Consider the following 24,809-nt stretch of genomic DNA (forward strand, 5'->3'; position numbering starts at 1 on the left):
GCTGCTGTGTTTTTAGCATTGGAAATGGCAGTATATTTGAAAGCAAAACTATTGTAGAAAATTCAACTTTATTTCTTTTTATTTTGAAAAACCTTGTGGTTTTCCATTACTTCCGATAGAATGGCAGTATTTGAATGTTAGGATCTGGAACAAAACTGCTGCAAACTTGTAAGCAATTCTGTCAAAAAAGCATAGGTGAAGAACCTGGAAATGTGTAATTTGTTCTGGATAATTTGGGTCTGAAATAAGACTGGAAAAAAACTAATTTTTCCTTCCTGTTTTGAGGATTGAGCTAGAAAGTTAGGCTCCTTCTGAGATTTTTTTTTTAATGTTAGTTTCTCTTCCTAATGTGACTGAAGAATAGGTCATCTTATCCAGAAATTGGCCAACCAATATCATATTGAGCAATAGGGGCTCAACAGAAAAAGTTATACACATCACTACAAAAAGGGAAAGCTCTAAGGCGAGAGCTAGTTTAGCCAAATATTACTGGGTTGTTGATTAGACAAAAACAGATGTTGGAAATCCAAGCTGCTCAAAGTCAATTCCTGAATCTCAGAATTAGTGGGAAGAAATATAATCAAGTAGGTGAAAAAACACGGAGAGGTAATTGTGAGAAAGTAAAACATGGAGAAAGTACTTGGCTATGGAGGCAGCCGGAGGGTCCAGGAGCCCTTATCTTCCTACCTCCCAAACTAAGGTTGGTCACAGAATCTAAGACCAACTGATGACATTTAGGTTGCTAAAAATATCCCTATTGTGAATGCAAGGGACTACTTACCTCTAAGCAGTGCACTCACGGTGCTTCCCAGAGTTTGGAACAGGGCCAGCCAAGACCTACTGCTAACAATACATTTTAAGGACACTTGGAGGAATATTGGCTCTTGCTCTTAACTATTGCCTGTCTGCAAATGAATAAAACCAAGTTTTAAGCTCTATAATGAATTCTGGCATCAGTCTGGATCACTCAGAATTGACCTCCAGTATTTTCTCACCTTTATTCTAAGACCCCAAGAATCTTTCCCATTTTCTGCTGTACTTATTCTTATTGCCCACCAACCCGTGGTGGGGGGGGGGGATCACCAGATTTTTAAGGGCAAGTTGAGGGCCTTTGCTACTGCAGGGACCACTCTGAGCTCTCACAGAAGCCAGCTGTGCACTTTGTTAAAGAATGAGTAGGAGGGGAAGTATTCCTAGGTTCATGACTGGAAAAATGATATTGATTTTTTTCCTATTTATGACAATTCCTGAGGCCTGGATTGGAAATCTTGCTATGACTAATTGAGTGATCCTCAAATTCTATTAACTTTATGTCATTCTTGGAATTAGAAAGGTGCCGATTGTCAATGAAAATTAAACACCAAGATAAATTAATGATTAGGCTAACATACACTTAAAGTTTCATTTACTGCTGTCACGTGAACCCGAAAAGGTTTATATTTATGTGTGTGAACATATGTCAGTATGATGACATGTGTTTGAAGGAAGAATAAAATAGAGAAAAGACAGAAATTTTGCTTGGAATACTTAATATAAGAGAAGAAAAAAAATCTGTTAGCTCTGAAACACCTCTGATTCTATTATGAATTGGGCTAAATTGCCACTGTTGAGACACTAAGATGTCCAATGTACTCAGCTGGGAACATGGAACTAAAATCAAGTTTATCATAAAACACTTTAAGTTTGCCTTCAACTGTCGAGAACTCAGAAAACACATAGTAAAATCTGAAAGGATAATGCGATTCTTTAGGTGTCCTTCCATTTTTCCCAACCTTGGTGGTTGAGCTCCAGAGACATGAGTTAGCATAATGTATCAGCATTGCCTCTGCCTGGGAAAATAAATGACAGCTCAATCAACTCTAATACACTCAGAGAATGACAAATCATCTCTGAATGACTGCTTCATTTAATGATCTGGTTTAGATAGATAGCAGCTGAATGGCAGGGCCAGTTTCTGCACAGTGGCCAAGGGACTGGCAAGACAATCTCATGTTGCAGCCCTCCCAGTTGCAAGACTGGGTTGTGAGGGAGGCAGGAAACCTGGCCACAGTTCTCCCAAGGGAATGCAAGAGAGCCTCACTCATTGTGCAGAAAGTGCTGGCTTTGACCTCTGCATTATACAGCAGCAACATTTACACAGAATTTGTTTGAAAGAGACAACATCACATCCTCAGATGGTCTTTCAGATAACGCACTACCTAGAGCCAGACTTCCTTTCCCGTAAGCTGATAGGGAGAAATGTGAAAAGCCCATATACCCGTGAGAACCTTAGAAGAAAGAGGAAGAAAGCAAGTCAAAAGAAGTCAAGTACAGCTGAGGCAGAGGAGGAGAACTGGAATTATTTAGGGTGCCTGTCTGTGTGAATGTTCCACAATTCCGGGTGACATTAATCTTGAGGAAGGAATTTAAATAGCAGCCGAAGGAGCCCGGCATTGAGATGAATTTTTAAAATAAAGATTTAAAAAAAGTTTTGCACAATTGCAAGAAGACAGACGGATGTGCCAAGATTGGCACATTGAGGACAGTAAGCAGACACATCTTAAAAGAATCTATGGCACCGGTTGGGGAAGGCACCGGTTTGTCTATTTTACATCTTTTATTCTCTCTTACACATGATACTTGGGATTCTGCAGAACTCTTCTTTTTGGACCATAAAGGAATACTATAAATGACTTTTAGCAAATTCATGAATTCTAAGGAGGGGAAGGGGTAAGGAGGAGGAAAATAATAGGAAATTCTGCTTCTTTCATTTAGTATCTTGACACACACAAAAAAGGCGTTCCATATGTGCATGGTTTAAGAATAATTTTCCACTTTAAACTTGCTCTTACCCTATCCAACAGAACATCGTAGAAAAGCACATTGCTTCTATTTGAATAGCACGAAGGGATGTTCGCCTTAGTACATGGCTCAAAATCCTATTTATTCCCTTTGGGCTCCATTGCCATCCACTACTCCACCCATTCGACTGGCTCCCAGAGGATCTACCCAGTTCCCTCCACCCAGAGGATGGAGTGATTTCTTCTCTGGAGAGCACTTTTCCATCAGATGTGGCTTTTAATCTCTTCATGTCTTTAAGTAGGAAGCTGGCAGGGAGGGTTTGGAGACTGCTGGAACAGAGGATTTTCATTTTTGGAGTTTTCCCTTCTTCTCGTTAAGGTATCAGAGGAGAATACTCAATATCATGCTTGACTGTCATATGGACCACAGACCTGATGGTCCTTCACAATCTGCTACCTGAGATTCCAACCTCAAACTCTCTCCCTGGTCAACCTTTTCAAAGTGGCGGATGCTGTATGGCCAAGAAGGGAGGGTACAGAGACTCTTCCCCTGTGTGGTGGAGGAGAGTGACAGCTCAGTGTGCTCTGTGGAGGTGTCTAGGCAGAGCAGTGAGAGGCAAGGGGGAACAACAGGGAACCAGAATCCTCCATTCATTCATTCATTCATTCAGGGAATATTTACTGAGCACCTACTATGTGCCATGCACTTTTTTTAGCTGCTGAAGAGCAGTAGCAACTCCATAAATCAAACAAAATCCCTGTGTCATGGAGCTGACTTTCTAGTGTGGGAAGTAGATGAGAAACATGATAAATAAACGCATATATAACTTGCAATATAGTGACGGATGTTGAGGAATAAAATAAAGCAGGGAAGGGAGATGGGGAGCATATAAATATAAAGGTGCATGTGTGTGAGAGTTCTTGCACACAACGGGACCGTCAGTGAAGGTCTTACTGAGAAGATAATTTTTTTTGAGTAAGGACCAGACAGAAGTGAGAGAAGGAGCCATAAGATTCCTGGGGCTGGAGGATTCTAAGTAGAAGGAACAAGTGCAAAATCCCTGAGGTAGGATTGTGCTTGGCCCATCTGGGGAGCAGTGATGAGGCCAGAGCACCTAGAGAAGCGTAAGTGGTGGTGGGGGGGGTGAAGTAATAAGAGATGAGGCTGGAGGGGTGGAAGCAACAAAGGTCAGACCATTCAGGATACAGGTAAGGACTTTGATTTTTACCCCAAGAGAGATGGTAGCCATTGAAAGGTGATTTTTTTAATGTTCTCTTTTAATTTATTTTCAGAGAGAGAGAGAGAGAGAGCAGGGGAGGGGCAGAGAAAGAGAGGGGAGCAGAGGATCTGAAGTGGGCTTTGTGTTGACAGCAGTGAGTCCGGTGCAGGGCTAGAACCTACAAACTGGGAGATCATGACCCGAGCCCATTGGGGGCTTGAACCCACAAACGGCGAGATCATGACCCGAGCCAAAGTCAGATGCTCAACGACTGAGTCACCCAGGCACCCCCATTAAAAGGTTTTGAATGGAGGAGCGGCCTGATCTCCCATTTTTAGTGGACTAGGTTGAGAATAAGCTAAAGGGAAAAAGGGCAGCAGCAGCAGAGAGATGAGTTAGGAGACAAATGCAATAATTCAGCTGAATTTGTCAAGAAAATGAGTAGCAGTTTATAGGCTAGTTATGGTCTGTAACGTCTCCTTTACAAGGTGGATTCTTACAACCAGGGCCAAAAGTTGCCTAAGCACTTCATTGTTTACCCAGAATCGGGTTGGCACAGAAAATCAGGTGGAAACCGTTCCAAGTACAAGCACATAAAATAGCCAGTTACCCTGCCTTTGGCACAGATCTCCCATAAAGGATTCTTGTGTTTACATTGTTGGAGGTCGGTGGTTCCTTTCTGTAACCGCTTTAAAAGAGCCTCACAGTCTGCATTTCCTTTTTCACTTTCTTACAAAAACAGCAATTGACCTATTACATTTATTTAGGAGCTTTGCCCATTCTAACAATTAATTTTACCTTTATAGGAAATTAAACAGCCCTTTCATATGCTGGATTGGACCCTGGAACAGAAAAGGGACATTAGTGAAAAAATGGGTGAAATCTGGATAAAATCTGTAGTTTAGTTAATAGTACTGTGCCAATGCTAATCACTTAGTTTGAGTGTGCTGTGGTTAAAGTGGCAAACATAAGGTGTTAGCATTGGGACAACCGTGGAGAAGACGATATATGAACTTTGTGTACTCCCTTTGCAACTTTTCTGCACATTTAAAATTTGCAAAATAAAAAAAGACATTAAAAAAATCCCTCTCAAAGGGAAAGAAAAAACATAAGAGCGATAACTTCAAAAGAGCTGTTCTAGGAGATAAAATGATCCCCAGATAGATTCTGCACATTTAGTAATTTTTATCCACTGTTAAGAAGGAGGTTGCTTTTACCCCATATATAGTTAGACACGAGTTCTCTTTTTCATCATTTCATTTAGATCACGCTGCATTCCAACACTTCTCTTGCCTCCTGCGTGAAGTGTAGATGCACCACTTCTACTCTCTGGGGTCTACTCTGCTTGGGAAACAGATGTTTTGCAAAACTGTTGACCAATCCACACCCTTGTCCCTTGGTTGCCTTTCTTTCTGCCTTCCTCCAATCTTCCAGGTCTTCATTCTTGTACCACACCCTCACTGAACAATTGCAACTGAATGCAACTGGCCCTTGAACTATAGCCCCGTTGTCTTCTTTCCCGAAACTTGAATCTGACCTTGTTTTGTATGCTGTGTTGAAACTTTGGGGAAAGAAATTTGCCATCGTGTTCAAAAAAATCTTATCTTCTCAATGTCTAATTGTTTAGACCAGAAATGACGAATGTAAATGCCCCATGGGCAGGGCAAATCACATAAAGGTGGAAGGCAGTCAACGGTAATGACAACCTTCTACTGTAGCCTACCTGGCCTTTAGGTGGTTGTGGGAAGTTTGTGTCTTTCTGGGAAGTTGTGTCTTCTCCTTCTTCTTCTTCTTCTTCTTCTATTTCTTCTTCTCCTTCTTTAGATCATCAATGGAGAGCTGAGAAGCCAACATGGCAGAGAAGTAAGGGGATCCATACTTCCCGCATCTCTCAAACAAAGAAGTGTAGAAGCCAAAGGACTTTGAACATGAAAGCCTGGGAGGAAAAGAGGCTGAATCTACTAGGAAGAAAATGGGAAAGCTGGAAAAAAGATAGGCGGGTAACTGAGAACTGGGGGATATAAAGAAAAGACAAGTGGACACGGAGTGGAGGGACCCCCCTCTGCGGAGAGACGAAGGGAAGAGAAAGAGCAGCTAGGGAAGTGCAGGACCGTGTCTGGATGGGAGAAAGACCTCAGACTGAGACTGAGAGGGATCCTATCTCTAACTGTGGGGCTTTCTTCGGACTGGAGCCGGCTCCCTGTTTGCGCACCTGGGGAGGCAGGGAGCCAGGCCTGGGTACGGGTGTAGGTCAGGGGCTCAGTACGCAGGTGGAGAAAGTGGTTTCCTCCCTGGAGGGCTGCACAATAGTACAGAACCTGCCTGTGTTCACCATGCCCCGGGCATAGTGGCTGGGCTGAGGGTGCAGCCTGCAGGAGGAAAAGGCCGCCGTTTCCTTGGAGTGCTGTGGGAAAAGACAAAGGCAGCCTGTGTCTGCCACCTTGGGGGGGCTCCCAGTGAGGGTGGTTGCTCAGTCCGCAGTAGTAGAAGGTGGTCCTCCCTGAAGTGTGGCAGCACAGACAAAGCCAGCCAGGACCACATATCGCCGCACTGAGAGGAGCTTCCCCAGGGCCAGAGCGCATGGAGTGGGACTTTGAATCCTAGCCAAGCGCAGGGTCAGGGGAGTTGGTGGAGAGAGAAGGACCACCCCGTCTGCATCCGTGGCACAGTGAGGACGACTTAAACTGAGTCCACTGGTCTGGCTCCATGGGGAAGAGACTGAAAAATCACCATTCCTTCCCCCACCAGGCGGGGCCTCAGGAATCACTCCAGGTGGGTTCAGATTACACCAAACCATGCCCCCATGCACTGGGTAACTGCATATCCACGAGTGGAGCGGCACAGACCCTGTGGAGAGCTCCTCCTGACGACGCAGCATTGCCTGGATTAACACTAGGTCAATTCTGGGTATATAGATTATATTCTCACCTCCCTCCCCATTTCTCCTCCTTATCTCTTCCTTCCCTTGGGCTCGTTACTCTGGTTATTGGTCTGTCTAAACAGACATATTTAATCCATTATCTTGACACATGTTTTACACCTCCTTCTTTACACTCTTTTCTCTCTCTCTGGATTAAGCCTTTTGGTCGCTCTGTCTAGTCAATGTTTATTTTTTCTGCCCCCTACCCCGCCCCGCTCCTGTCATTTCTCTCTTTGTACATGCTCTTCCATTAGCACTGCCTCCACCCTCTTCTTTACTTGTAGTCAGTGTTTTTGGGTTTTTTGTTTTTAGTCTTTAGGTTTTTGTTTTTGGTTATTTGTTTGTTTGTGTTATTTGTTTGTGTGTTTGTGTGTTTTTGTCTCCTGTTTGTCTATCTGTTTTCCTTTACAGGGCTACGCCAAGGAACAAATCAAAACACATCTGGTGGAGGGTCCAAAATATTACTACAAGTAGAGTAATAAAAGAACCAAAGTCACAACAACAGAGAGCAAGTAACAATCCCTGAAAAAATACCTCCTGAAGGACCAGACCCTGGACAGTACATAACCCTCCTTAATGTAGCAGTGCTCACAGGTGCAGAGCAAAGAACAAGCTTTTAAAACACATAAGGGACAGAAAACTAGCCAAAATGACAAAATGGAGGAATTCTCCTCAAAAGAAATTCCAGGAAGTAGCCACAGCTAACGAATTGATCCAAACCCGATATAAGCAATATAACAGAAGAAGAATTTGGAATAATAGTGATAAAATTAATCATCGGGCTTGAAAAAGCATAGAGGAAGCAGAGAATCTATTGCTACAGAAATCAAGGGACTAAAATTAGTCATGATGAATTGAAAAATGCTATAAATGAGATGCAAAATAAAATGGAGGCAGCTACAGTGCGGATGGAAGAGGCAGAAGACAGAATATGTGAATTAGAAGATAAAATTATGGAAAAAGGGGAAGCTGAGAAAAAAAATTAAAAAATCCAAGACTACGAGGGGAGAATTAGAGAACTAAGTGATGTAATCAAACGGAACAATATCCATATCATAGGAATTCCAGAAGAAGAGAGAGAAAGGGGCTGAAGGTATACTTGAACAAATCATAGCTGAGAACTTCCCTGATCTGGGGAAGGAAACAGGCATGGAAATCCAAGAGACACAGAGAACTCCCTTCAGACATAACTTGAATCGATCTTCTGCACGACATATCATAGTGAAACTGGCAAAATACAAGTATAAAGAGAGAATTCTGAAAGCAGCTAGGGATAAACAGGCTCTAACTTACAAAGGTAGACACATAAGGGTAGTAGACCTATCTACTGAAACTTGGCAGTTCAGAAAGGATTGGCAGGAAATCTTCAATGTGATGAACAGAAAAAATATGCAGCTGAGAATCCTCTATCCAGCAAGTCTGTCATTTAGAATAGAAGGAGAGATAAAGGTCTTCCCAAACAAACAAAACCTGAAGGAATTCTTCACTACTAAATGAACCCTACAAGAGATCCTAAGGGGGACTTTGTGAGTAAAATGTTGCAAGGACAACAAAGTACCATAGACACCACTACGAGCATGAAACCTACAGATATCACAATGATGCTAAACGCATATCTTTCAGTAATAATACTGAATGTAGATGGACTAAATGCTCCAACCAAAAGACATAGGGTATCAGAATGGATAAAAAAAACAAGACCCATCTATGTGCTGTCTACAAGAGACTCATTTTAGACCTGAGGACCCCTTCAGATTGAAAGTGAGGGGATGGAGAACTATTTAACATGCTACTGGAAGTCAAAAGAAAGCTGGAGTAGCCATACTTATATCAGACAAACTAGACTTTAAATTAAAGGCTGTAACAAGAGATGAAGAAGGGCATTATATAATAATTACAGGGTCTATCCATCAAGAAGAACTAACAATTATAAATGTCTATGTGCCGAATACAGGAGCCCCCAAATATATAAAACAATTACTCACAAACATAAGCAACCTTATTGATAAGAATGTGGTAATTGCAGGGGACTTTAACACTCCACTTACAGAAATGGATAGATCATCTAGACACACGGTCAATAAAGAAACAAGGGCCCTGAATGATACATTGGATCAGATGGACTTGACAGATATATTTAGAACTCTGCATCCCAAAGCAACAGAATATACTTTCTTCTCGAGTGCACATGGAACATTCTCCAAGATAGATCACGCAATGGGTCACAAAACAGCCCTTCATAAGTATACAAGAATTGAGATCATACCATGCACATTTTCAGACCACAATGCTATGAAGCTTGAAATCAACAACAGGAAAAAGTCTGGAAAACCTCCAAAAGCATGGAGGTTAAAGAACACCCTACTAAAGAATGAATGGGTCATCCAGGCAATTAGAGAAGAAATTAAAAAATATATGGAAACAAACGAAAATGAAAATACAACAATCCAAACGCTTTGGGATGCAGCAAAGGCAGTCCTGAGAGGAACATACATTGCAATCCAGGCCTATCTCAAGAAACAAGAAAAATCCCAAATACAAAATCTAACAGCACACCTAAAGGAAATAGAAGCAGAACAGCAAAGACAGCCTAACCCAGCAGAAGAAGAGAAATAATAAAGATCAGAGCAGAAATAAACAATATAGAATCTAAAAAAAACTGTAGAGCAGATCAACGAAACCAAGAGTTGGTTTTTTGAAAAAACAAACAAAACTGATAAACCTCTAGCCAGGCTTCTCAAAAAGAAAAGGGAGATGACCCAAATAGATAAAATCATGAATGAAAATGGAATTATTGCAACCAATCCCTCAGAAATATAAGCAATTATCAGGGAATACTATGAAAACTTATATGCCAACAAATTGGACAACCTGGAAGAAATAGACAAATTCCTAAACACCCACACACTTCCAAAACTCAAGCAGGAAGAAATAGAAAATTTGAACAGACCCATAACCAGCGAAGAAATTAAATCAGTTATCAAAAATCTCCCAACAAATAAGCCAGGACCAGATGGCTTCCCTGGGGAATTCTACCAGACATTTAAAGCAGAGATAATACCTATCCTTCTCAAGCTATTCCAAAAAATAGAAAGGGAAGGAAAACTTCCAGACTCATTCTATGAAGCCAGCATTACTTTGATTCCCAAACCAGACAGAGACCCAGAAAAAAAAAGAGAACTACAGGCCAATATCCTTGATGAATATGGATGCAAGAATTCTCAACAAGATACTAGCAAATCGAATTCAACAGCACATAAAAAGAATTATTCACCATGATCAAGTGGGATTCATTCCTGGGATGCAGGGCTGGTTTAATATTCACAAATCAAACAATGTGATACATCACATTAGTAAAAGGAAAGAAAAGAACCATATGATCCTGTCAATCGATGCAGAAAAAACATTTGACAAAATTTAGCATTCTTTTTTAATAAAAACCCTTAAGAAAGTTGGGATTGAAGAAACATACTTAAACATCATAAAAGCCACTTATGAAAAGCCCACAGCTTATATCATCCTCAATGGGGAAAAACTGAGAGTTTTCTCCGTGAGATCAGGAATATGACAGGGATGTCCACTCTCACTGCTGTTGTTTAACATAGTATTGGAATTCTAGCATCAGCAATCAGACAACAAAAGGAAATCAAAGGCATCAAAATTGGCAAAGATGAAGACAAGCTTTCACTTTTTGCAGATGACATGATACTATACATGGAAAACCCGATAGACTGCACCAAAAGTCTGCTAGAACTGATACGTGAATTCAGTAAAGTCACAGGATAAAAAATCAATATACAGAGATCAGTTGCATTTTTATACACTAATAATGAAGCAACGGAAAGACAAATAAAGAAACTGATCCCATTCACAATTGCACCAAGAAGCATAAAATACCTAGGAATAAACCCAACCAAAGATGTAAAAGATCTGTACACTGAAAACTATAGAAGCCTTATGAAGGAAATTGAAGAAGATACAAAGAAATGGGAAAAATATTCCATGCTCATGGATTGGAAGAAGAAATATTGTTAAAATGTCAATACTACCCAAAGCTACCTACACATTCAATGCAATCCTAATCAAAATTGCACCAGCATTCTTCTCGAAGCTAGAACAAGCATCCTAAAATTTGTATGGAACCACAAAAGACCCAGAATAGCAAAGGTAATATTGAAGAAGAAAACCAAAGCAGGAGGCATCACAATCCCAGACTTTAGCCACTATTACAAAGCTGTAATCATCAAGACAGCATGATATTGGCACAAAAACAGGCACATAGACCAATGGAATAGAATAAAGACTCCAGAATTGGACCCACAAATGTATGGCCAACTCATCTTTGACAAAGCAGGAAAGAATATCCGATGGAAAAAGGACAGTCTCTTTAACAAATGGTGCTGGGAGAAATGGACCACAACATGCAGAAGGATGAAACTAGACCACTTTCTTACACCATTCACAAAAATAAACTCAAAATGGATTAAGGACCTGAATGTGAGACAGGAAACCATCAAAACCCTAGAGGAGAAAGCAGGAGAAAACCTCTCTGACCTCAGCCGCAGCAATTTCTTACTTGACACATCCCCAAAGGCAAGGGAATTAAAAGCAAAAGTGAACTATTGGGACCTCATCAAGATAAAAAGCTTCTGCACTGCAAAGGCAACCGATGGAATGGGAAAAGATATTTGCAAATGACATATCAGATAAAGGGATAGTATCCAAAATCTATAAAGAACTCACCAAACTCCACACCCGAAAAACAAATAATCCAGTGAAGAAATGGGCAGAAGACATGAATAGACACTTCTCTAAAGAAGACATCTGTATGGCCAACAGGCATATGAAAAGATGCTCAACGTCGCTCCTCATCAGGGAAATACAAATCAAAACCACACTCAGATACCACCTCACACCAGTCAGAGTGACTAAAATGAACAAATCAGGAGACTATAGATGCTGGCGAGGATGTGGAGAAACAGGAACCCTCTTGCACTATTGGTGGGAATGCAAACTGGTGCGGCCGCTCTGGAAAACAGTGTGGAGGTTCCTCAAAAAATTAAAAATAAACCTACCCTGTGACCCAGCAATAGCATTGGTAGGAATTTACCCAAGGGATACAAGAGTAATGATGCACAGGGGCACTTGTACACCAATGTTTATAGCAGCACTCTCAACAATAGCCAAATTATGGAAAGAGCCTAAATGGCTGTCAACTGATGAATGGATAAAGAAATTGTGGTTTATAGACACAATGGAATACTACTTGGCAATGAGAAAGAATGAAATCTGGCCATTTGTAGCAACATGGATGGAACTGGAGAGTGTTAAGCTAAGTGAAATAAGTTAGGCAGAGAAAGACAGATACCATATGTTTTCACTCCTATGTGGATTCTGAGAAACTCAACAGAAGACCAGCGGGGAGGGGGTGAGGGGAAAAAAAAAGTTACAGAGAGGGAAGGAGGCAAACCATAAGAGACTCTTAAATACTGAGAACACAGTGAGGGTTGATGGGCGGTGGAGGGGAGGGGAAAGTGGGTGATGGGCATTGAGGAGGGCACCTATTGGGATGAGCACTGGGTATTGTATGGAAACCAATTTGACAATAAATTTCAGTAAAAAAGAAGTAAAATAAAATAAAATACACAGCTGATAGATGTAAAAAAAAAGAACATCAATGGAAGCTTTAAGTCTGTTTCCACGCAAGGTATTTTATAGATACAGATTATGATTTAGTCAGGTACTATGGGAAAATGTGATCTGTTGCAGTTTGAAGCAGTAACCATGTAGGAATAAAAATATATGTTTCCACATAAGATGGAAAAAAGCTTGATAAGATTTTAACTGGCTGCAAACCACACAATGATGCTTTGAGATCTTTAAGAGTATTTCTGAGTCACTAAGGCAAAATTGCATTTAAATTATCATGAGTAGGGGTGCTGGGTGACTCAGTCAGTTAAGCACCCAATCTTGATTTAGGCTCAGCTCATGATCTCAAGGTTTGTGGGTTCAAGCCCCCCATTACGCCCTGCACTGACAATGTGGAACCTGCTTAGGATTCTCTGTCTCCCTCTCTCTCCCTGCCACTCCTGCACTCCCTCTCTGTCTCTCTCAAAATAAATAAATAAACTTAAAAAATTGTCATAGGTAGTAGAGGGAGGCAAACCATAAAAGGCTTTTAAATACAGAGAACAAACTAAGGGTTGCTGGAAGGAGGTGGGTGGGGGGATGGGCTAAATGGGTGATGGGCATTAAGGAGGCAAATTGTTGGGATGAGCACTGGGTGTTATATGTGAGAAGTGAATCACTGGGTTCTTCTCCTGAAACCAATACTCCACTGCCTATTAACTATTTTGAATTAAAATAAATAAATTTTAAAAATTATTATAGGTAGTAGATATAATCTTAACCAAAAACACCTTACAAAGACCCTCTCCTGCTTATCGAGTAACAAATTCCTGTATCATACAATGCGTTAGACTATGAAAGCTCTTTTGGTGGGGGGGTCTACTTTACATTTCCACTGCTATAAATTAAGCCCATGGTAGATAACTAAAACTAATAGGAGCAGACCATTATTACTAATATTCCAGGGAAGCTTTAAAGAAATGGTTAAGATGCAAAGTATTAGATCAGATTACTAACTGGCCCAAGCAGCTACTATTAGGACCAGGTGCACATTCAAAAACATTTGGAAATGGAACATGCATCGATGTCCTTGACCTTGACTCTCTCCTTCACTCCTGGGGCATCCCAGGCACAGGTAGAGAACATCTTTTTGGACCCTCTCAGCGAAACAAGCAAGTGCACGTGAAACCTTTTCCAAGGGGAGCTGGAAACCCAAGAATGCTGCCTCAGTATCCTGGCCTCTCCTGCCACGTTCTGTGTTCAGACGTCTGCAAAGCCACAGACACCAACCAGGCTAAGGCATGTCCACGCCCACAACGCAAAACCAAGGACAGTGATGAAGAGGCTCCTCCACAATGCACCATAGTCAACTCTTGGCTTCTGAAAGCCTTGAGAAGTAGGACGGCGCTCGCATCCAGCCCAGCCTGCAATTTCCCCCTCACAGCCTCCTGCTAAAAGCAGATTCAATTGCTAGGATAAATCCACCCTATCCAATTTTAGTCCTTGCTTTAGCATATGCTTTTCTATGAGGAAAAGGCTATAGTAACAGGATTGAATGGAACGGAACCCAGCACAATAGTCCTTTCTATGCCAAAAGATAGATCTTCTAAATTTGGGAACCGGGACTATTCAGTTCTTTCCATTTTAAAATCATGAAGTGAAATAAAAAAGAAACGTTCCGAGGTGGAAAGGTTAGTGCTTATTTAAGGAACGCATGTGGCTCCCGCGTGTGCCACAGTTCTGGGTGTTATGGAAATGCATTTCTTCACAATTCTGTAAGGCACCTCTGGGTAGGAAAATAGTCAAGCCCCTCCATCACCTCATCCTTGCATATACAAATAGCAACAAGGCTATGCACGGTGGATGGTGAGGGATTCAATCGTGGACATCAGGTCACATTTATTTACACAATAGCACGATAGATATTTTCATTCTCTGCAAGCTCTTATGGAAATTTCACTAACCTGAAATAAAAATATTTTCCAGGTGTATTAAAAAAAATCCAACTGGGGAGTCAACAGCCGCCAACGGTTCTGGGTGGGACTATCAAGGCTGAGGGCAGAATACTCATCTTTGGCAACGTACGAAAAAATGTTGGACATTCATTTAGAGGAGATGATGTAAGCTAATCTTACTTGGCTGTAGAACAAAGGAGTGGGAGGTGTTGGCATTCTGTCCTGTCACCTGAGCGCAGGAGTGAGGGACACAAGGAAGTAAGAGCAGGGTTCATGCAGCCTCCTCACCTCCCCCCAGGCGGCTGGTGGGGGCTCCACCGGAGGGTAGTACTTAGGCACATCCCAGGCCACTGCAGCCATGAACCACTTGAAGTCCTTGCACTTGAGCTGTTTGCGCAGCTCCTTCTGGGCGGAGATGTCCCCGGTGGACAGGTGCCTGTATTCTGGGCGCCGCTGGTAAATGTACTCAGCAAATTCATCCATCCAGGTCTCAGCCACACGCTTCAGGTTCTGTGCAGCAGAAAAGAGTGTCATTTATTGACTTGTGCCCTCAGAGGGTGATTTTAGTCACACTGGAAATTGAAAAAAGGAAAAAAAAATAGACAACCTCAGACAGCGCTGGTTGGAGGCTTATTAATAAGGGGAGTTTTTTTTTGTAACTACAAGGGTGTGATATGATTAGTCTGAGGCCTTGCACGCATTTCTGTTTCTGGCATGGGGTTCAACTGCCAATTAGATAATTTGTCAGAGTCAGTAAAAATTCAGCTTACAGTTATATCAACTTTCTCATCTCTCCTGTTATTTCATGATTATAAATTCTTTATTTTTCACACAGAACTAAAGGATTTGAAACTGGAGATAATGAAGTTCTTAGGCATCAAATTGCTTCAACCATTTCAAGGAACAGTTAGGATCCTGGAAAGAATGAGCACAAACAAGCTGTTATTCTTTTCTCCCAATTAAAGAGGCAACCCAGCATTACTAAATTCAAGACCTTGTGTTCTGATGATATTTTCTATGTATAATACAGATGCTAAGCGGAATTCAGTAATTTACTACACAATGAAGCATAATGAAGCTAAGGGAAGCATCAAGTAGCCAGTCTTCTCTGCAGATGTTTCCATGGGTGAAGGAAGCAGGAGGCTGTTGGTAGGGAAAAAAGCATGCTCCTTAGGGGCGGGAGACCATGTGGGTTCAGGGGAGGAAGCTATTCAGTTTTGAGGTCAAGCAAGCAACTCATCCCCTCTAGGCCTCAGATTCCTCACCTGAGAATACACAACTAGTAAATATATACCTACATCATGGGAGTGGTTGTAGGATTAAGCAAAGTAACACCCGTAAAGGGCTCTGAATAGTACCTGGCATGAGCTAGGTACTATGGGTATTATTATTAATAATTGGAGAGCCTAATGTTGGGCTTGGCCACAGATGAACTGAATTGTTCCTGTGGTCTTTTTTCATGTTTATTTTTTGAAAGAGAGAGAGAGAGAGCGCGCATGTGAATGGGGGAGAGGCAGAGAGAGGGGGACAGAGGATCTGAAACTAGCTCTATGCTGACAGCACAGGGCCCGATGCTGGGCTCGAAATCATGAACCGTGAGATCATGCCCTGAGCTGAAGTCAGATGCTTTAACCAACTGAGCTGTCCAGCACTCTTGTTCCTGTGGTCTTTAGCTAAGATGAGATGTTCTCTGACATCTCTTCAAGCTTTAATGTTAAATGCTAGTGAGAGTGCATTGTCTAGAAGGTCTGAGTTCTGATACCCCCAGCTTGTAGCATCGTTTCATAGCTGTGTCCTTTAAGCTCTGGTTCTTGTTTGGCTTTCCAATTTCTTATTTCAAGTGTCCAGGGGCTGGAAAGAACCCTTGCTAGTTTCTCATTTGTGCTTAGAAGATAAAGTGGGCAGAATGGCTGGAAACTTTAATAAGATTCAGGCATAAGTGACTGAAGTAAAAACTAGCGATATCTAGGAAAATCATTTTATCTTTTTTTCTAAAGATTTTATTTATTAATTTAATTTTAGAGATAGAGTGAGTGGGGGAGAGGGGCAGAGGGAGAGAGAGAGAGAGAAAATATTTTTTTTTTTAAGAAAAGTTTATTTATTTTTGAGAGAGAGAGAGAGGGAGGGAACATTCAACTGATTGAGCAGGGGAGGGGCAGAGAGAGAGAGAGAGATGGAATTCCAAGCAAGCTCCAAGCTGTCAGCACAGAGCCTGATGTGGGGCTCGAACCCACAAACCATGAGATCATGACCTGAGCCAAAATCAAGAGTCAGATGCTTAACCGACTGAGCCACCAAGATGCTGCTGAAAATTATTTTATATTAAAAATTGCTACAGAATCGTAATTAAGGCCTGGAACTATGCCCAGAGGTCTGCTGGGAGTCAGAATCTCCAAATATCTTAGTCCTAGTAAGATTGCACCCTTTTCTTGTTCTGTCCCACTCCCTCCACCTCCAGTGTTGGTGTGAGAGTGGACATTTCTTCACATTTCTTCACCACCTCCACTGTGAAAGAATGGACATTTCTTCCATCTGATCTTGTCCCCTATGTACCCCCCACCCCTCCGCTTGCTTCCACAGTCTCCTTTATTACTTTTGGTCCCTGGTGGGCATGAGGGAGGGCTCAGTTAATACAGCAAGATGCAGAAAAGAGACAGTGCCACAAAGTCTACTGTGATTTCTTGGTTGCCTCTGTGCTCCTTCCTTTCTAAGATTCCTGACATTGAGAGTACAAGAATTTTGGGGTCACCTGGGTTGGTCCAGTTGGTTAAGCATCTAACTCTTGATTTTGGCTCCGGTCGTGATCTCACCGTTTGTGGGACTGAGCCCTGCCTCGGGATTGGGATACTCTCTGCCCCTCCCCGACTCATGCTTGCTCATGTGCTCTTTCTCTCTCAAAATAAATAAATAAACTTCAAAGAAAATTAAAAAAAAAAGAGAATGTAAGAATTTTTTCTGACGTTATTTTTGGCCATCATTGTGCTGTCTGACATCTCATTGGCATTGCTTCACTCATGACACTTTCCACCCTGATTCCTGTTTACCTCAACAGATGATCAGAGTCAACATTGTTTTGCAATATTCTAGCCCTTTTCACAGATTCTGAACTGCCTGATTTGTTTGGGGAAAGACAAGGAAACAGGTGATGTTTGAGGATCCTGCTCTGTGATGGCCTCAGGTACTACACTTATCTGTAATATTTAAGTAGGATTCTTCAGCATTATCTCGCTATTTACCTTTCATTCTGATAAGTGTTCTGGATGAAACGCTTTGTATTTTCATCTATCTTTGGACAGACAATTTTTATGATTAGCAAAAAGATTCAAAGATAGAATGGAAAAAAATTAGTCACTAATATGAAAACTTTATTTATATTCAAATTAATTTTTAGGCTGCAGTTACAACCTTTCTCCTAAAATCCAATTATTTTTTTTATTTTTATTTTTTTATTAAAAAATTTTTTTTAATGTTTATTTTTGAGACAGAGAGAAACAGAGCATGAGTGGGGGAGGGTCAGAGAGAGAGAGGGAGACACAGAATCTGAAACAGGCTCCAGGCTCTGAGCGGTCAGCGCAGAGCCCGACGCGGGGCTTGAACTCACAGACCGTGAGATCTTGACCTGAGCCGAAGTCGGAGGCTGAACCGACTGAGCCACCCAGGTGCCCCACCTAAAATCCAATTATTATATAAAGTAGAAATATTTCACTTCCACTACTTTATGCTTCTCTGATAAATGAAAGTGAATAAAGTCAGGGGTATATAAAAAAGCAGAGGCAAAGAGGTAAATTCCCCAGGAATAATGAGAAAATGACTTTGTTAAGTAGAGACATGACTTAAAAATTCTGATAGCTTTGTCATTAAGCAATCTATTTTGATTTGTGTAAATAAACACTTTGAGACTGTATTTTATATGAAGTTAGATATAGATCTGTTTTTTAATTAAAAAATTCAACACTTTGAATGATTCCAAGCACATATGGGTACTCATCTGGGCATGCTAATTGTTGAATTAAAAAAAAAATATAGGGTGCCTGGGTGGCTCAGTTGGTTAAGTGTCTGACTTCGGTTCAGGTCATGATCTCACAGTTCATGAGTTCAAACCCTACGTCGGGCTCTGTGCTGACAGCTTGGAACCTGGAACCTGCTTCGGATTCTGTGTCTCCCTCTTTCCCTGCCCCTTGCCCGTTCACACTTTGTCTCTCTCTCTCTCTCTCAAAAATAAATGTTAAAAATATTAAAAAATATATTATAGAATGAAAGTGAACAAATTCATAGTTTGTGCATATATCCAATGGCAAAGGCACTGAAATAAGAACAATTTTTTAAAACGTGCTCATGCTAAATGGTAGATATTTGTTGCTTTGGATTTTTGAAATAAAAATAGGAATTATTATAAAACTCAAAAAGGAGCTGATTAGTTCAGATGCTTTCTTTAGAAATGGCTCAAAGTGCCATGATAAATGTTAGCCTGGATAAGCATCATCAATAAGTAAACAGGGCAGGAGATAGCTTGCTAGTAAATTGTCAACAACTTTAGGGAAACTAAGCAGTATAGTTAACCAGGGAATCAGCCAGGTAGCTTTTGCATTATCGTGTCCTTTTCAAATTGAAATAAACTTGGTTGCAAGGTTAGGTTTGCTGATTTCCCAAACACTCTAAAGGAAGCAGCAGGATCATGAATGTATTCCAGGGATAATGTCAAATCATCTATTCCTTTTTTTGTAGCTTTCCAGGAGACAGGAAGAGAAACAGCATGATAATTGCAAAAACTATAATAGCTAGTTTCCCTCCAGCAATGAGTGTTACATAAGCATTTAAACATAAATACAACATCTTGCCCATTCTCTAATGTTCCCAATGACTCATTAGACATCCTCGATTATAGATGCTCTGTTCTCTGAATTGAATTTCCTACCAGGAGGAAACTTTCTGAAGAGTCAATTATTATAGTCAAGGAATAGTCCTCACTCCCAAACAGTGCAGGTGACTGACCAAATAATATCATTCTGAAATCATTATTCTGGAAACAACAATACACTGTGTTAATTTGCAACTGTAATCATGACTCAGTACTTAATCTTGGGGAAAACATTAGAACCACAGCTGAGAAATATTACAAGCAGTTGCAGGAAGAGTTTCATTGGTCTTTTATAGATTGTAGAATAAACTCACCCATTCCAGAAAACAAAATAATCGTATACACATTGAACATACATAGGAGCACATATACACATATTCAGATACATGAAGGTAATGGGATAGGAGCAAAACAATATTGCTCACTTACACATTCATAGCTGTGTACGCATGTATAGGATCGTGTAATTGAGACATCCAATAACATCTCTTGCCAGAGATGGTAACAAAGATAAAAATAAATCAATATGAGTTGGCTCATCTCTTTCTAAGATTGAGTGGACATCGGCGAAGATGTTAAAATGTCCAAAAAATAGGGGCGCCTGAGTGGCTCAGTCGGTTAAGCTTCCAACTTTGACTCAGGTCATGATCTCACGGTCCATGAGTTCTAGCACGGCACTGGGCTCTGTGCTGACAGCTCAGAGCCGGAAGCTTGCTTTGGATTCTGTTTTCCTCTCTCTCTGCTCCCCCCGCTGCTCGTGCTCGTCTCTCTTGCTCTCAAAAATAAATAAACACAAAAAAATTGTTTTTTAAATGTCCAAAAAAAAAGTTATCAAGATGAAAGAATGGACACTGGAAGATCTATACATGCAATCATTTACTCCCAAAGTATCTGAAGTTGTATCTATAAAGGTTGTCTTCTACACATGGAGCCAGGTATTAGCTGGGATTCCTGTTATTTGAGATTTAAATAAAATTACTTCAATCACAACTTTCACAGTCCTTTTTTTCCTGAAGATTTATGTAGATTCCCAGGAGATTGTGTTCACATATTCATCCTTCACTTTGATTTCCTGTTGGGGGACCTTCCCTTCCTACTGGTGTCTTGCCCCAGGCTTGTTCGCTATTGTGTCATGCAGAGCATTGAGTGGGGGGGGGGGGTGCTTCTCCTCACCTCTCAAACACTTTGCAAGTAGATCACTAAGGCATAGACTTTGACATTTCAGGGCAGTGGCAAAGCCTTAGATGACAAAGCATAGCAGATGATGTAAGATGGAATATTTGACTTTTTCAGCTTCTTTGGCGGTATGGAAAATTTCTCCTTGGCCAAAGTTTCTTCTCTCTGTCTTTTGACCCCCTGCCATGGTGCTGTCCTCAGAATTTCCCCTTATGGTATCCTTAGTAGGACTGCACCAGAATATCATAATTTCTTCTCTATTTCATGCAGAGTAATTCAGCTTTCTCGTTGTCTGTGCCAGCTTATCCTGGCCAAACTCTGAGGCCTACCCTTCCATAGCCACAATGTTTTTTCCAGGTGTTACTAAGCAAAGATAACTCACCTGAAAGAAATTCAACAGCTGGTTCTTGAGGTACGCCCCACTGAACATTTTGTTACAAAAGGGTTGCTCACTGTTGAAGACATTCTCCATGAGGTCCCTAAGAGTCCTGTTTAATTTTATTTTTCTACATGAAGCCTCTGCCTAAGAGATCTGTTCTGTTCATCGACACTTAAAAAAAAATTCAGCCTGTCTCTGGCTTTGTCCATAAGATTTCCCTTGCTTCAATGCCCTTCTCCCTCTTATTTGTCTGATCTCACCCATTCAGAAACTCACTTTTTATTCCTCCCAGTTGGAGATGCCAGATAACTATGTGTGGGGCACATAGTTAAATTTGAATTTCAGGTAAAGAACAAATCATTTAAAAACATAAGTACAATTCACAATTGTATAGCGCTTGTATTAATATTCTGTAACAGCAAATGAAATTAAAATTAATCAAATTAAATTAAACCAGGAGGCCACTAGACTGAGGTGGCCTACCTACGCAAACCAAAATCCAAGCCTGTAAACGTCTCAAGGTTATGAAATCAAAACACTAGGTGCAACCAATCGCAAATAGACTGCTAGGCTTGAAGCTATAGCCAATCATTTAATTTCCTTTCTTTGCTTCTGCATTTCTCCAAGTCTTTCCCCTTAACCACTTCCAGTTTGGCATTGCCCAATTCAAATTGGCTTTCACTCAAATAAACCCTTAAAATGTTAATATGCTTCAGTTTATCTTTTAACGCATGGGGCATAATTCTACTAAAAAGTTATTTATCTAAAATTCAAATGTAACTGGGCGCCCTTTATTTTTATTTGCCCCATCTGGCAACCTTACTGCCGACATATATAATATGCATGTGATATGTGCTCCATGAATGTTTCTTTTTTTCTTTTAATTCATTTAGTGACTGTATACTCAGAATCTGGTATATCTTGATGCTATTGCCAATACATAGTGAATGTTTTGCTTCTGTGGAAATTATTGCAGGGAAGTTTCAGGCTCTCTGCAGAGAAGCCTGCTATCACACACCGTTGATCTAAATATGCTTCCCATTCCCACTGCTTTTCTGTTTCTAACAGGTGGGATCCTGCTGGCTTTCTATCTGTGAAGCAAGCAGGGAAATAGCCACATAGTTTAAGGTAACAGCAGTGCTAATCGGAAGCTAGAGGGGAGGGCTCAGCATGGCTAGAATGGACAATTTAGGGTTTACTGTTAACCTTAATCTGAAAATAAGTAGGTGAAGGCCTTCTGTCTCTGCACATTTGGGCTGAGTTCCAGCCAGGCTCTGAGTGTGGACAAGAGAGACTGGAGGAGAAGGCGCAATCCTACTCAAGGTGAATCCGGGAGGTTTTCACCTGCTGGTGTTTCACTCATCCTGGAAGACACGTAACAGTTGGAGAAGGACAGCCACTGGAGCTGAACAATACATTTATTTTTCCATGTAGAAAGCAAATGAAGATTTTTCTATTTCTCTGTTTTTAAGAGCTGCAGGCTTCATAATTCTTGAATGATAAATGAAATAAAAGCTGTTATTCTGAGCACCTTCTACATACAGGACATTGATAGCCTCATCTATTTTTATGTCACCGCAGTGGTTTCTTGTGTGTTACAACATGCTCCTCTATCCAAACCAAACTGGTATTAATCTCTCCCTTCTCTGTATTGCCCAAATATTTATTAACACACTTGACACATTCAGCCTTATATTACAGGTCTTTAGAATTCAAGTCTTGTTTTCTTTGCACTACCCAACACTAAATCTTTCCTTAATTCTAATACTCATCAGGTCTTTGAATTGATATTTTACCAGGACCATTAAATCACATTCTATCTCAGTTTATAAGAACAGATTTCCATCTCTGACTGATCATCTGTATTGTGTAACATGAACAAAATAGATAGTTCCATTATACCTGCTGATTCATGAAACCGCATAAATCTATCCACTAATTATTTTTTTGCCAGCACCATGTTAGAACCTGCTGTTTAATTGTCCTAAAAACACAATCCCTATTCAGTTTCTCAGCGTATTATTGGGGAGTTGATTGTCTGGTCATGAGGCTGTCCCATGCATGTGTATTATCTGGGCCACCTCACCTCAGTAGTGTGTTTCTATTCTTTGTGCAGAGTGCAATCAGTACAAATGCACTGGCCTGACCCTAATCCACACGCTGCGCTTGTGTCAATATTAAGCTATTGTATTATGATGAGTTTATACTAGATTTCTTTCTTTAGCTTTTGTGTGTGTGTGTGTCTGTGTGTGTGTACCCCTCAGAAACTGCTGGTAGCTAGCAAAGCCAATCTTACACAGAAACAGTTTATTTGTCGCAGTCATTCCTCCTGGCAAGGAATTGCATCACTAGCCCATGACTTGAAAAATACTGCCGTGATTCAAATGCATTTCTTTTCTCCGCTTTGATGCTTAAGAGTACTTTAGTAGCTCTGGAGTCCCACCCCAAAGCCCTTTTATCATTGATAAAGTGATAATGTCATCATGGATACAGCTCAAAAGAGAATCTATTTAAGAGAGCCTCAACCTCACTACAATTATTCAGCCAAGCTCTACTTTTTCTCTGATCTAAAGACTTCTTTGAAGTCAGTGGGAAGCCTTCAGCATAAGGAGAGGAAGGCTAATCCAGTACTAAAAAGGGAGTCTTCTCTGACAGGCTGTTTCCTCTCTCTTCTTCCCCAAGGCTGTGTGAGCTGTTTGTAAGTGGTTACCTGCTCTTAGCTGTTTTGATACAATTTAATTGTATCTCTAGTCTATTTTTTGGCTGGATATTTTAGATATCTATGGTAGTGTTTCTGATAACATTTAATGTAGCCTTTAGATATAGGACAAACAAAAAAACAACTCCCCAAGTTATTTAACAAATAGCTTATTAAAAAAATGTATGTAAGCCTAAGTTAAAAAACAGACTTGGTGAGGAATAATTGATATACAATAAACTGCTGATGTTTAAAGTGTACAACTTGGCACATTTTGATATATATTGGTGAAATATATATATACACACACACACACACACATATACACACATACACACACGTATAAAACCATCATCACAATCAAGATAATGAATATATCCATCACCTCCAAATGCTTTCATATGCCTCTTTGAAATCCCTCCCTCTCTTTCCTTTCTTAGGCACCTCTACCATCATCCCCAGGCAACTACTGATCTATTTTCTTTTAACTTATTAAGGACTTAATTTCTTTTAGGGCAGTTCTAGGATCACAGCGAAATTGAGGGGCGGATCAAAGAATTGGCATTTACTCTCTGCCCCCACAAATGCATAGTCTCTCCACTACCAAAATCCTCCACATGAGTGGTTTATTTGTTGTAAGTGATGAGCCTACATTAACACACCATCACCCAGGTCCATTGTTTACACTAGGGTTCACTCTTGATGTTGTACACTGATCTACTTTTTGTCACCATAATTTAGTTTGTATTTTCTAAAATTTTATTTTTATTCATCTTTTCTTTTTTCTTTTTTTGTATTTTCTAGAATTTTAAATAAATAGAATCATAAAATATGTGTTTTTTGGTCTGATTTCTTTTACTAAGCATCATTATTTTTAAGTTTATTCATGTAGTTGCATGCATTTCTTTTTATTAGAGTGCAGTATGTGGATACACTACAATTTTTTTAATTTAAGTTTTTATTTAAATTTTAATTAGTTAACATATATGATAAAATTAGTTTCAAGTGTAGAATTTAGTGATTCATCATTTACATATAACACCCAGTGCTCATCATAACAAGTGCCCTCCTTGATACACATCACCCATTTAACCCATTCCCTGCCCACCTCCCTCCATCAATCCTGTTTGTTCTCTATAGTTAAGAGTCTCTTATGGTTTGTTGCTCTCTCTCTCACCTCCTGTCTCTTTCCCTT

General features: G+C 40.5%; 1 protein-coding gene across 1 annotated transcript in view; it reads right to left on the reverse strand.

The window, feature by feature from the left end:
• Nucleotides 1-24,809, reverse strand: part of GALNTL6 (polypeptide N-acetylgalactosaminyltransferase like 6) — a 1,204,077-nt gene that overhangs the window by 60,647 nt on the left and 1,118,621 nt on the right. Inside the window, exon 9 of the mRNA XM_047854813.1 lies at nucleotides 14,792-15,013. Within this exon, the coding sequence (XP_047710769.1) occupies nucleotides 14,792-15,013 (222 nt within the window). The remainder of the gene's footprint in view (nucleotides 1-14,791; nucleotides 15,014-24,809) is intronic.

The sequence above is a fragment of the Prionailurus viverrinus genome, chromosome B1, assembly GCF_022837055.1.
Source record: "Prionailurus viverrinus isolate Anna chromosome B1, UM_Priviv_1.0, whole genome shotgun sequence".
In the NCBI taxonomy this organism is placed as follows: domain Eukaryota; kingdom Metazoa; phylum Chordata; class Mammalia; order Carnivora; family Felidae; genus Prionailurus; species Prionailurus viverrinus.